Genomic DNA, 13,897 nt, shown 5'->3' on the forward strand with positions numbered 1-13,897 from the left:
TGTGTTCTTTAGCTTAAGGAACATCCAAAAAAGGTGGAATTGCACCTGCTCCAGTGTTCAGCAAAGAGAGGCCAAAGGCCCCTCTGGTGAGACCCAACGCACTCGCCTAGCATGATGAAAATCTGATATTTGAGCAGGCATGGGCTGGAGCTTTGCCCAGGGCTGCAGATGTTAAACGAGACCATTCCCTGGGACTGGAGGAAGTCTAAAGTTACACCTACAGAATGACAGTGTGTGGAAACACAGACAGAGAGTGCACAAACATGTCAATTAGCAAAATACACCTGATAAGCTGGTGTGCTCTAGAATGCAGCACATCTCATGTGTGGGGGAAATATCTCCTGCTCAGGACAGCCCAGAGGGCCCCGTCCTGCTGAGCCACAGGCAGGACCCTGCAGCCAGGACTGCTCAGTCACAGCGGGCTGGGGCTGAAAGCACCTTGGGGCAGGAAGGGTCCCTGAGGCTCTGGGTCCTCAAAAACCCCTTTGACAACTCCTGCTTTGCCAGGGCAGGGCTAGCAGAGCTCTGAGCAGTAGGAATTAATTGTAATTCTTAGACTACACTTCACCTGCTTCAAATTTACTGTAAAGGATCAAAAGAACAGTAAGCAGGATGCAATATACCTGGAGTTCCCAAACCCACCACTTCTTCAGAATAAACCAAAAGTAAATGCAGTCATGTCACTTGACATCCCCTCCATGAAGAGAAATGAGAGGCTGATGTATCTGAGAGCTCTCGTGGCACCCCAGGGTGTTCAGCACTCCTGGGAACCCAGGCCCAGCCAGCCCCCAACACTGACATCACCTGAGGGCACCCCAAAACCTGGCAGATACTTCCATTGCCAGCCCAGCCTGCTGCTGTGTGAGCCCACCTGCCTCACAGGAACAGGAGCACCTTCCCAGGGCACTGCAAACCTGCTGACATCAGCCAGACTCTGACCTGGGGAGGATTAGAGGCAAAGAAATCTCTGTGGTCACTGCCCTGAGTTTAATTCAGCAACAGGTGGGAGCTGCAGCTGCAGACTGAGGGGCATTTGCTGGCAGAACATTGGTGTTCATTTGCTTTTCCTCTCGGTTCTACCCTAACAAAAACTGCTCCTGAGGGGTGCCAGGCAAGGTAGTGAGACAGAGTTCTGCCCAAGGCCCCAAGGAGAGAACTGAGGTGAGCTTTGCAGCCCACCTGTGCAGGACTTGCCAAAGCTTTGTGAGCAGAAGAGAAGGAGAAACATTGTGTGGGACACCACAAAGCCTGTGAGGGTCCCCTGGGTGTTCAGCTGAGGGTTGAAGAGACCCTCTGTGGGACACTGCCTGCACTTGCTGGCTTCCCCTGAGGGCCCCTCCTGCCCAGGGTGACACACAGAGCCTGGAGCAGGGGTCAGTGAATCCCAGCTGAGGCTGCCCCAGAGAGAGCTGCTGCCACCAGCCCTGCTGCTCTCCACAGGACACAGCTCTGCTGCCAGTCACAGTCACAGCTCTCCTCTTGCCAGCACAGAAAACACTGCACTGGGCAAGAAAATCTCCTGTCTGCTGTGCCCAGCCTGTCCAACAGCCCTGAGCTCCAGAGGGAGCGAAGAACTGCCAGGGAAACTGCTGGATTCAAAAAGTCCAGCCCCGGAATGATGGCATCTGCCCCAGCCTGCTCTGCCTTTCCATACCAGCTTTGCTCCAGCCTGTCTCTGGAAGATTTTCTTATTTACTGTGCCTTCTGCACTGTCATATTTCAGTGCAGATTGATAGCAATAGTTACTGCACCAGGCAGGCGTGAGGATTACTTAATTAATGTTTGTGAAGCACTTTTAGATCCTCACATGAAAGCAGCTAAGGAAAGCAACATATAATTATTATGTATTATTAATAAACTTCTGGCACATTGACAGGAGGGAAGACAACGCTTTTTTTTAAATCCTTTTATTTTCTAAAAAGATTCAACTTTTATGCTATGAAGGACAGATTTAACAAAAATTCACGAGCAAGTAAACAAGGAGTGAAAGCTCCTTATTCCTCCAGGAAGGCAGACAGCAAACACTGCCTGAGGAAGAGAGTTCCACTCCTCCTCCACCCAGACACTTGAGGAATCCACAGTTTTTGAGAGTAGCCAGATATGGAGCAGCACAGGGTGCTGCAGACATTGCTAGCAGTGCAAGTGGTCAAATGCACCCGTTACAGGGAGCAGGGGTTTGTTTAGTGTGTGGTCACTGTGGCTGACAAAAGCATGTGCTGCCGCAGCAGTGAGGCGTGCAGAGCGAGGGATGGACATTTCCAAACAAACAGAGGAGTCACAGCTGTGTGAACCAAGCCTGTCAGAGCTGAGAACGTGCCAGACACAAACCCAATTCCCAGAAATGACAAAACCCAGCCTCAGATGGATCCTGGGCAGCTCCATGGGAGGGGTCAGCTCTCGTACTCCAGCTGCTGCTGGAGCTCCTGTGGCTGGGATCCAGCTGCACCAGGGAAAAGGGGCCCAGGGATGAGGAGTGGATCACAACTCTGCCCCTTTCTCTGCCACAGAGCCTGAGAAGCCTCTGCACCCTCTCCAGATAACCCAGGACAATCCCACTGCTCCACCTGACAAGGCAGCTGGGAGGACAAACACGGGATGCACTCAGATGGCAGGAAAGCCAGGGACAGACAGACACCAAACCACTGCAGAGAGGGCAGGAAAAGAGCAGGCAGTGACACAAAAGGGTCCTCAGGGATCCCAGCTGCTGCTCCTGGGGCCTTGTGCCACATTTCCATTCCCTGTTTCACTGCCATTTGACACTACTGAACCACCCAAGCAAGGCTCAGCTGGCACATGGAAAAATTCCTTGACATGGGAAGGGAAGGTGCTTACCACAGTTCCTGCCTTACAAAAGGTTTTAAGTGGTGATGCTCACACCTTTAGTTTATTCTTTTAGCAAAATGAGGGGTTTTTAAGAGATACCCACAAGGAATCCTGAGTCTGAACATTTGGTAAGCGTAATCACGCTTCAGAAGCGTTTTGCCTATCAGTACCAATGAGAGAGCATTTCTAGTGTTTATGCTGTTTATGTACTGCAAATGAGATTTACAGCTCCATTTTGTTCAAAAATGAGCAAGAGCAAATGGACTTAAATAAAATAAAACAAAACTAATCTGTGCTTTTGGCTAGAGACTCTGCACGAATCCTAGTCCAAACAGCATTGAGTAAGTTCAGCTCGTAATAACAGGAACTGATTATGTACAGTAGAAAAAAACTTTCAAATAAATTGTTCCTTCGATTTGCTTTGACAATTTGTTCACCAGCTTTTGTTAGGGACGCAGGTTTTTTATCAGACCAGACAGGCACCTGGTGGGTGCCATCAGTGTTAGCTGAGTACCAGCAAGAGGCTCTGCTGTTCATTTTTCCTGCCCAAACACACAGCCAAGAGCCCGAGTGCTGAGCTGAGGCCACCTGCCCCCACTGCAGAGCCACCAGCTCAGGGGAGGGTCACAAATCATCCCCAGCCCTTGGACCAATGGTCCACATCGCTGGCCCAGAGTAACTGCAAACCTCAGCACAAACTCACAGGACTCACAACAGGACTTGTGAATAGAGAAAGGGGAAACACACCAAAGAATGCAAATCCACCTTCAGGGCCAGGCTGGAAGGAGCTCCCAAGCTACCCGAGCCTTATTAGCTCTTAACTGAAAATAAATGCCTTCCTTAAGAGGTTAGGTTTGGTAAAAAGGAATCTCCACACAGATGGACAGGTTTAATATCTGTTCCGCCATACCAATATAGAGTGGAGCAGATCTGTATCATGATTTGATCATTTCAGGTTTTTCTGTGTGTTAGTCTGACATCTGCGCTCCCTCACTGCTCAAAACACTTCAGCAGCATCCCCTTCCTGGAGCCAGAGCTCTGTGCAGTACCCAGGGCAGACCTTCTGATTTAGATCCAGCCCAGGAAAACCTGCTATTTTCCTGTAACCACTCATCCCTCAGGGCTGGCAAACACTTCCAGCACTTTCCTGAGCAGGCTGGGCCCATTTCAGTAGGAATACCTGAAACAATGAGTGGGTTCTTTTCTCTCCCCATCCCTTTGGATAAAGTGTCAGAGGGCTGCCAGCCCCTTTCCCTCTAATCAGACCTCAGGGTGGGCAGTGCCAGGGACCACGGGAAGCTCATCCAGGCCATGGAAATGTCCTGGTGATGTGGAGGGTGGAAGCCAGGGTCCCCCAGCCCTGCCCTGCCCTCCTCGCTGACCTTGGGCAATGGTCACTCCTCAGGTTAAGATGGGGATAATACAATATCACAGGTTTGTCCTGGCCTTAACTAATCCATCTTTTCAAAGCACTTTGGGAGCTTTGCTTGATGAGCACAGACATTATAATACTCATCTGCTCCCAATACACTCAGTGGGAGTGTTACCCTCCAGCAGAGGGGCTGCTGGTGTTATTGGGGACCTAGAAAATAAATCTGCTTGGGAATCCAGAGCTTGGGGCAGGGCACAGCCGGGCACCAGGGCACAGGGCTCACCTCAGCCCTCTTCCAGGCTGTCCCTACAATAAAGGGTGGAATTTCTCATTAGCAATCACAGCAAGACCTCCCCCAGGCCTGCTGCTAACCATGTTCAGAGGGTGCCAGGCTGTGTGGGAGACAGGAGAGGCCAGAAGAGAAGCCAGGGCAGTGGGGAGAAAGCAGAGAGCAGCCAGCTCGGGGGGAAGGTCTCTACAAGGTTTGCAATTGCTGCACTAACTGGGAATGCCAGGAGGCAAACACGAGGCTGCTGACCCAGGGACTGAACTCAGGGCCAGCCTCAGGATGAGGAGTGCCAAGGCTAAAGCAGCTGGGGCAGGCCAGGGGCGTGTGGGGTGTGGGCAGGGAGCCCTGGGCTGTCACTAGCCCCTGGCACAGCAGCTCAGTCACCCCCAGCCCCAGCTGCTGCTCCCAGTCCTGGGGCAAACCCTGGGAAACCAACCCAGCCCAGGAGGAGCTGAGGCTCCAGATGACCCAGGAACCGAACCACACACGCCTCTCATCCCATCTGATCCTCGTCTGCCCTAACACACCAGCACAGATGCAGAGAGAGAGGGCTCATGTGAATGCCTTGCTCAAGCACAGCAGCCCCATTGTGCTTCTGCTGCTGCCAGATCCCTCCACAGAGTAAATCACAGTGACTGTGTTTATTGTAAGAGCTAAGTGATCAGCTGTGAACTTTCTTTGACATAAATATTTTGCCATTAGCAATGACAAATAGCAACGCTCATGTTGTAAAAGTAACATTGGGTTATTCCTCTCCGTGGGGCATTCACATCATGAGAAATCTGGAGGAAATTGTGGTTGGAGAAATGGGCAGAAGGAGGAATGTGACGGCAGGGGTATTTATCCACTGTGTAAGAAGAGTTCAGAGAAGGATGGGTTTTTCCACAGAGCTCTGGAATGGCTCTGCAGAGCCAGCTCTGGACACTGCTGGGCAGGGCAGGGCAGGGCCACACGGGCAGGAGCTGCCCACGGGTACCTGCCAAAGCCACTCCTGCACCCCGTGCACCTTACACCACCACACCTGCAGATCCTGGGGGGCTGGGCCCAGAACTTTTCTTCTGAATCCCATTGTTACTAAACCTCTGCAGTTACAGCTGAATAAAAAAGGAATTTTCCATTGTTACAAGATCTTCTACTGTTTGACTGGTGATGCTGGCACCTCAGACCCTGTCTGCTCTCAGGCTGAGCAGGATGGGAGAACACTGAGCAGTGAGGGGAATTAATTTCTCAGAGATTTTTTCCAAAGGTACAAATGAGAGCTGGTGCTTTAAAAATAGCATCAACTATACTTCTGTAGCACACGTCCTCCAAGGAATTCAGCCCAAGCATGTGAGCTTGTCACTTCCCTCCAGAGGCAGGCAGGCTCTCCTGGATGTGGATGCTCAGGCAGCACCACAAACTCACTCCAGCCTCTCCTAGCAGGAAGTTAGAGAAGTTAAAAACCCAGGAGTGTGCCAACACACACGTTTGTGTGTACTGGTACTCCATGGGCTGGATGGCAAGAACATCAAACCAAGCACAAGGCCCAACAATTAACTCTCTTTTTATAGAACTCTGCAGAGATTGCAGAGCTGCAGGCTCAGGTCAGAAAGGGCTGAACCCAAAGCATCCCCAGCAAGGAGTGCCAGGCAGCAGCCCGGGCCCACGGGCTGAAATCACAGCCTGGGGAAGGGGAGAGACCCGCCTGGGGGGCTCAGAGCCGTGAGCTGGCAGCTCCATCCCGTGCAGGGTGCAGGGCCACAGGCCAGGCCGCGCCTCAAGGGCTCCCAGCAGGTCTCTGGAGAGCCAGGAAAGAACCCCAGCACACAACTGCCAAGCTGGCAGCTTTACTGGGAGTTTGTGGAGGCTGTAATGGAGAGGAGCTCTGGGAAGGGCAGCACAGCAGCCCATTGTGGGAAGGTCCAGTGGTGAGACACAGAGAGGGCACTGCAGGGAGCTAAACACAGGAATTAGGGCTCCCCAGACAAAAGATTTAAGTCCACTGGAAGAACAAGAGCCAGAAAAGCAGCTGCAGGATGAGAAGAGATTGATCCAGAATAGGAATCACTTGTGTGTCCACAGGACAGGGCTGTGCTGGAAGCCCAGAGATAAGCTACAGACCAAAGTGGCAAATCCCCAAACCCAGGGGAGAGGCTTTGGAATGAGGCTCTGCTTTTGAGGACTGCTGCAGATACAAGTTCATTTTGGATGAAGGGAAAAAGTCTCCTATATATAGCAAAAAAGCCAAGGCAGTAGCTGCATCACACTTAAAAAAAGTTACAGATGGAGGACAAATATGGGCAATCTGCCTTTAATAGCAAAGTCAACATCTGCCCTGGGATGGGACCCTTGGAGACAGACAGGACACGGCTAAGATGCGACCCCTGTGATTCAGGAGAGGGGTTTCCTCTGCCAAATGCTAAATTCAGGCAGGTTGGGAGATGAATGAAAACTGCACACCATAAGGGAGGGCCAGGAATAGAAAGCCCATGTGGGGGAAGAACGCTCTAGATGTAGCAAATGCATCTCCAAGAGGCTTTTATCATTCTTATTTTGTCACTACTATCAACAATAACAAGAAAAGAGCTTACAGAGCATCCTCCCCAGTGCCTAAGCCATGCATCCAGAGATTAGCAGCAGAGAGCAGTGGGCAGCAGAGAAAAGCTGTTCAAGGAATGTAGAGGCATGCATAATGAGATTACCGAGTTGGAGTTGCATGTTTTCAGGGATAAATGTGATATTATTGCACTGGGAAAGCATAGCAGGAGCAAGGGGAAGGATGAGAAATAGCCTGTGAGAAGGGAGGGATCACTGCAGCTGAGCTCCCAACAGGACAGGGACAAGTGGGAAGTGGAGGCAGCGAGGAGGAGAGGAAGTGCACATCCTACTTGACATGCAGATATGCAGAGAAGCTTTCTGCAAAGTGGGTGATGTCATCGTGTTTTTCTCAGCCTTCAGGACAGCAAGAGAAAAATAGATGAAACCAGCACATGCAGAGGAGTCTGTAAGACGAGCAGACTTCCCCCCCACCCCATGCAACACTAATTGCTCAAATATTGATCGGGGAGATCATTTGTAAGGACTAAAGGAGGAAAAGAAATACTTTCCTCTTAAGAAGAAAAAAGGGCAATGTTCTTGCAGAGTTGCTGGAAAGGTCCAGGTGATCAGAGAATTTCCAGAACCACAGACATTAATCTAAGATGTTGAGTTGGTCTAATTTGTTATTTGTTTATACTTGAGAGCTTGAACAACTGCAGTCTTATTTTTCAGGATATCACATGAAGTCTGGTTGGAATTCCAGCTAGGCTGGTTCTCCAAGGGCCAGGCAGGTGGGACCCACGGATCTAACAAGCCTTGGTCAGTGGAAGCAAGAGCTTCAGAGGGGGCTTTGGCAAGCCAGGACTGGCAGCTGGGCTGAGGGTGACAGGAACCAGCTGCCCAAGCTCGGCCTTGGCAGGGGAAGCAGCAATTAGCATCCAAAGCCCAACCCAGAAGCTGGAGCAGCACTCACCACTGCTGCCCTGGCAGGGACCCACGCCCCGAGGAGGAGCAGCAGCTCTGCTGGGCTTCGGGAGGGCTGCTCTCCTCTCCTGACAAAACTGCCATGCGACAAAGTGTAAGAGCTACTCCAGAAAATATCTGCACCTCATCAGCCTCTAGAGTAAACCATGACAGAAGTGAGCACCAGAGTTCTCTGTGGTTAAAAATGGATGTTGTGAGTACACCAAAGTACATGAAGAATACTATTTAAAAAACAAAACCAAGAATCAGCCACCAAACTATTAAGATAGACTGAGGGAATGATAAAAATAAGCATGAACATGCAAAAACAGTGATTGCAGGAAGAGTAGAAAGCATCCACAAAGCCTGCAGTGAATGTTTCTCAGGGATATGCAGGCAAATAACCACAGGAAAAGGGACAACCAGATCTTTAAAACATATTCTAATGTTAGAGGGAGATGAAGACAGTTTTGTTTAATAACAACCTGATATCTTTTTCCATTTGACAGAGGGCAAGTCCCTCGAGTGCTCCCCCTTGCACACAGGGGTTCCCTCAGGGCAGCACAGAGCATCAGCCCGAGGCACTGGGGCTGAACTGGAACCAGCTGGGCACAGGGTGCCCCTGGGCCGAGCTGGAGCGGGGCTGTGGGTCCCCAGGGGGACAGAGGGACAGGGCTGTGGGTCTGACAGCTCCCAGGGGGACAGAGGGACAGGGCTGTGGGTCCCCAGGGGGACAGAGGGACAGGGCTGTGGGTCTGACAGCTCCCAGAGGGACAGAGGGACAGGGCTGTGGGTCTCACACCTCCCAGGGGGACAGAGGGACAGGGCTGTGGGTCTGACAGCTCCCAGGGGGACAGAGGGACAGGGCTGTGGGTCTGACAGCTCCCAGGGGGACAGAGGGACAGTGCTGTGGGTCTCACACCTCCCAGGGGGACAGAGGGACAGGGCTGTGGGTCTCACACCTCTCAGAGGGATGGGGCTGTGGGCACAGCCCGAGGGAGGGCAGCCCTGCCCCTCTGGTGGAGGGTGACAGTGGGGCTGCAGCCCCAGCACCTCCTCTGCAAACCTGGGGCCTCTCAAGGAGTGGGAGTTGGAAAATCCAGGAGTGCTCTCTCCAGTCACGCACAGGGCAAAGCCTCACACACAAATAAGACCCTGCTTGCCATGGGGTGGTTTGTTTAGAAGCCAGAGTATCAGAAGGCACGGGTAAACCTCCAGTGGATAAGAAAGCAACAAAACCCTAAGGTCTGCGGGACTCCTCTTATTTGAATGTTATTTTACACCTTGGGGTATACCACATATTGTCTCATTTAAATAAATAATAAAAATAAAATCCATAAAAACCAAAACCAACCCAAAACATCTCAGAATCAAAAAAAGGCAACTCCAAATCCCTGAAAATCAAACAAATGAAAAGCAACTCTGTCTGCTTAACTGGTCCCAGTATAACCCTGGAGTCAGCTGGTATGGAGGGGCCAGGGGAGGTGCTGTGCAGAAAATGTTAAAATACAGCCAGTGCTGGCAGCCAAAGGCCCCGGCTTGGCCTGGGGGAGAACCTGCACCTGTAGCCATTTTCTGGACTCCTTAAAGAGAACATGAAGGTATCTTGTGTTTGTTGCACAGAAAACCCTTTGCACTGAGTGGCACAAGTCTGAAGAGAAAAAATAAGCAAGAGCTGTTCAGATGTCCCCAAGGGCAGTTTCAGGATCTTGCGTGACACAAACCTCCCAACAGTTTACTTTGTTCCCTTTCCATAGGAACAGTCTGAGCTCCCAGAGCTGGCAAAGCAAGGGAGTCTGGCTTTAGGAGAGTGACAGAAGCTCCCAGAGGCTCCAGCTGGGGAAGGCTGGCCAGGAGCTGTCAGCCAGGGCTCGGATTCAGCACACACAGCCTGAAAGGGAGCCCGGCCACAGCTGGAGAGGGCACACAGCAGGTCGGGCTGCCAAGTCCCCATGTCCTTCCACCAGAAGTTGGAGAGTGAGTCCAACCTATTCGATATCACCTTCCCTACTGAATTCTCGGGACGGTGATCAAAGCAAAGGGCACCCTCTGGCACGGGGGAAAGGCTATCCAGCAGCAGGGAGCAAATGGGATAAAGAACAGGCTTAGCAGAGCTGCTGTCCCTGCCTGCTAAGCTAATTGTTCATCAGGCCTGCTTGCCCTGCTAACACATGAAACGAGTGGGAATCTGTTTGGGAACTGCTGGAATATTTGAGATTTGAGAACACACAGCATCACTTCCATTGCAGTAATGAAGGCACAGAATGGCAGCTTTAAATGCTGAGGGTAATGATGCATTACCATTCCCTCTCAATTAATCCAGAGCCTGCAATGCCGGCTGCACTTACTCCTAGAATTTTCTCAGAAAATGAAGCTAGAGTATTTCATTTATAAATCACAAAAGACACTTATTTGGCAAGAATGACCCTTGCTCATATACAATAAATCATGAACATCAACAGTCTCTAATGGATTTTGAGTCAGTGCCACAGACAGCAAAGCCTGGGGCCTGTGTTTCAGGATTCCAGGACTGTGCCAAAGGAGCCTTATAAATTATTAATGTGCTCATCACGGTGTCATCTGTGCCACCGGAGAGACAGAGACACTCTGGGGCTCTGTTTGACATTTAAAAAAGTGATAATGGGTTCAGCAGGCAGGCCATGCCTCCCCTCCCCGTGCCGAGCCAGTCCACACCTCATAAAATCCCTTCCCCAAAGTTTCATACATGCTCGTGGTTCATGATGTGCAGCATTTTGAGAAGGGGAAAAAGGAGTTAAAGAAGCCAATTCTCACCAGTGGCCCATCCAACCCAGACTTCCTAAGGGATGGAGCCGAGGTCTTGTTTGCAGATGTTTGTACAGAGGCAGCCAGGGCTGCCTGTGACTTCTCTGCCACACAGTGAGGACGTGGGTATATAGAAAACTCAAGTTTTGGTCCCCACTGCTCAGTCTCTCAGGCTTTTCAGTTATTCATCCCACAGTTTTCAACCTCTCCCCCTTCACTTTTGTCCCCATGGTTACTGAATCACTGTTCGCAGAGATTTTCCTCACTAAAGAAAATGTGACTAACATGAGGCAGCTAAATTATCAGAGCCAACTCTGACATTGGTTTCTCCCAAAATGGATCTTATCTTCAAAATGCCTTCAAGTAGATCTGTCCACTGGAACCAACTTCAGAGTAAGCAGCACTTCAGCTATTGACAGAGACAGAGCTGCATCACTGGCACAGGGAAGACTTAAAAAAGGCTGGAATCAGGTAAAGGATGAAATTCAGACACCAGCTTTAGCAGACACGCAGCTTAGGAGTGCGTGATACAAATATATAGGAGATACATTTCACTACAAAAATAACGAAATTAAGCCCTGGAATGGAAGACATTATTTCCTCACTGCACCTGGGTCTAAGAGTTCAGGCAGAAGTGGGTTCTGGAAAGCCAATTTGGTTAAGCACAGAAGACACACACGTTTTAGGCCCAAGGAAATCTCTATTACAAACTGCACCAACGCAGGTCAGTGGGTAACAAGACTGAAGTGTCCAGCCACAGCAGCCTTGGCACGCTGAGCCACTGCTCAGAGGAGCTGCTCCCACACTGAGCAGCCCAGGCTGCCCCAGGGACGCTCAAACCAGATCCCTTCCAAACCACCAATAAAACACCCCAAAACACTGAAATTCATTTGTATATGAGAGCCCTTCCTCTTCTTCACTCACGGCATCCATCCAGCCACAAGTGCCCAGACACTAAAGCAAGGGCAGAGACAACACCTCAGGTAAGCATCACCAGCCAGGAGCCCGCAGACAACAGAGAGGTGGAACGCTTACCTTGGCCGCTACGGAGGAGTTGGGCTTCTCCAGGAGGTCCCAGAGCTTTTTCCTTTTCTCGGCACAGCAAGTGTTATCGAATTCCTCCCCTTCCCTTTCCCTCAAGGTCTCTGCTTCTCTCTTCAGCTCCTCATTCATCTGCTCTTTCTTCTGGTGGTAGCGGGCCTGGCAGCAGGACTCCAGGTAGATCTCGTCCACCCCCCAGTAGTCCAGCTCCTGGCTGAAGGACAAGGCGCACATCTCCTCCATCATGTGCAGCTTGCCGGTGCGATAGAAGTTCAAGATAGAGGTGAATGCCCCCGGGTGCCTGTCGAAGAAGTACTCGTTCTCCTCCAGGTTGTAGTCGTCGCAGATCTCCATGAGGGAGTCGTGCGTGTTGCAGTCTCTGAGCTTACCCAGCCTGGTCCGCGGCAACCTGTCCAAGGTCCGCCAGAGAACCTCGTGGGCCAGCCCCCCCACGTTGAGCTTGACCCTTCGGGAGCAGGCCTTGCTCCTGACGATCTCGGTGGGGTCCGGAGGCAAAGAGGTAGTAGAGCGAGATCCATGCTTGTTCATCCCCAGAGGCATCGCTGGTCCCCGTCAGGCTGGACGCTGGCGGCGCGGGGCAGGCGGGGGCCGGCTCTGCTCACCTCTCCCTCCCCTCCATGCCCGGAGCTGCAAGAGAGGCCGCGCGTGGGTCCCCGCCCGCCCCGCTAATCCGCGGGGGGGCCGGCGCTGTCCGCCCGCCGGTGCTGAACCGGCCCGGCCGCTCCACGTGCGCGGCCGCTGCCGCCGAGCTCCCCCGGGCGGCGGCCGGGCTGCCCCCGCCCCGGCGGCTGCGGAGCCCGGCACGGCCCCGAGCGCCGCTCCGGGGGCCGGCTCGGGCGCGGCGCTGAGCCCCGGGAGGCGCGGGGCCGCCGGCCGGGGCTGCGCTGCCACCGGGCCCCCATCCCGGAGCGCCTGGCCCCGCCGGAGCCCCAGCGGCTCCCGGGAGTGCCCCCCGCCCTGCCCGGCCCTGCAGGCTGTGGGGAGACGCGGAGGCTTTTAGTAACTCCAGCCGTAGAGATTTCCCCAGGAAAGGGCTGGGGCAGGGAAAAGGGAGGATTTACAGCCGCTCTAACGACGCGCTCTGCCTCTCTGGGCTGCCCAGGGACGCCCCCCCAAACCCCCCACACCGGCCTCTGCGTAACCGGGAAAGCAGCGAAAAGGGAATGAGAACAAGCCCCGAGCCTGCCCTAGGGAGCCGGGCGGCTCCTGACAGCCCCGAGCACTGTTGCTTACACAAGATGGCACGAAGAGAAACCCCGGCGCAGGCAGGAGCGGCTCCCGTGCCCAGCCGGCACAGCCCCGGCTCGGCCCCGTCCCCGCCGAGCCACGTCCCCCCAGCCCCAAAATCGGACCCCGCCGCTGCCTGTGGCCGCCGCGCACGGGAAGAGGCTCCCGTGGCCCGGCCCGAGCCCAGCCCTCACCTACCTCCTCCTGCGGGCTCCCGGCGAGGCGGCGCGGGGAGTGCGGGGCCGAGGGCGGCTACATCCTGCGGCGGGGCGGGCGGCAGGGGCGGCCCCGCTCGCATCCCCCCCGGGCAGCCTCGGGGCGGAGGGATGGCGGCGGCGCTCCCGGCTGTCCGCGGAGCCCAGGGGGAGGGGAAGGGAAACGAGGTAAATCGGATCCTTCGGCAGGAAGCTTTCCGCGGCCTTCCCTCGGCTGCGGCTCCTCGCTCCTACCCACAGCCAGCGCCGGAGCCGCGTCTGCGCCGCCCCCCGGCCCTGTCCCCGGGCAGACACGAGGGAAGCGCCGGTGCCTCCTGCGCTGCCCCGGCGCGGGGATCAACAAGTGCGGCCCGTGGCGGAGGGCTCGGGGCCGGGGCCGGGCAGCTCCGCCGCCAGCTGGAGCCCGGCATCGCAGCGGGGCCGCTCCGCGCCCGCCCGCCCCCTGCCCGCGGCGGCGGCGGCTCCCGGGGCCGGCAGCCCTGGAACGGGAGCGGTGCCGGGGCAAGGCGGGAGCGGAGAGAGCGGCCCGGGCCCCGCCGCCCCCGCGCGGGTCCGCGCCCAGCCGGGGCACCGGGGCTCGGGGAGGCCGCTCATGGCCCCGGTGCCAGGGCGAGCCGGGCCCTCGCCCCCGCCCCGGCTGCCCCT

The 13,897-nt window shown here is 54.1% G+C and overlaps 1 protein-coding gene across 1 annotated transcript in view; it reads right to left on the reverse strand.

Moving 5' to 3' along the window:
* KCNB1 (potassium voltage-gated channel subfamily B member 1) overlaps nucleotides 1-13,370 on the reverse strand; it is an 86,270-nt gene extending 72,900 nt beyond the window's left edge. The window contains exons 1-2 of the mRNA XM_063404144.1: nucleotides 13,236-13,370; nucleotides 11,784-12,437 (exon numbers count right to left, since the gene is read on the reverse strand). Of these exons, the coding sequence (XP_063260214.1) occupies nucleotides 11,784-12,350 (567 nt within the window). The 5' untranslated portion in view covers nucleotides 12,351-12,437; nucleotides 13,236-13,370. The remainder of the gene's footprint in view (nucleotides 1-11,783; nucleotides 12,438-13,235) is intronic.
* Nucleotides 13,371-13,897: the final 527 nt, after the last annotated feature.

This window comes from Prinia subflava, chromosome 8 (assembly GCF_021018805.1).
Source record: "Prinia subflava isolate CZ2003 ecotype Zambia chromosome 8, Cam_Psub_1.2, whole genome shotgun sequence".
NCBI classification, from domain to species: Eukaryota; Metazoa; Chordata; class Aves; order Passeriformes; family Cisticolidae; genus Prinia; species Prinia subflava.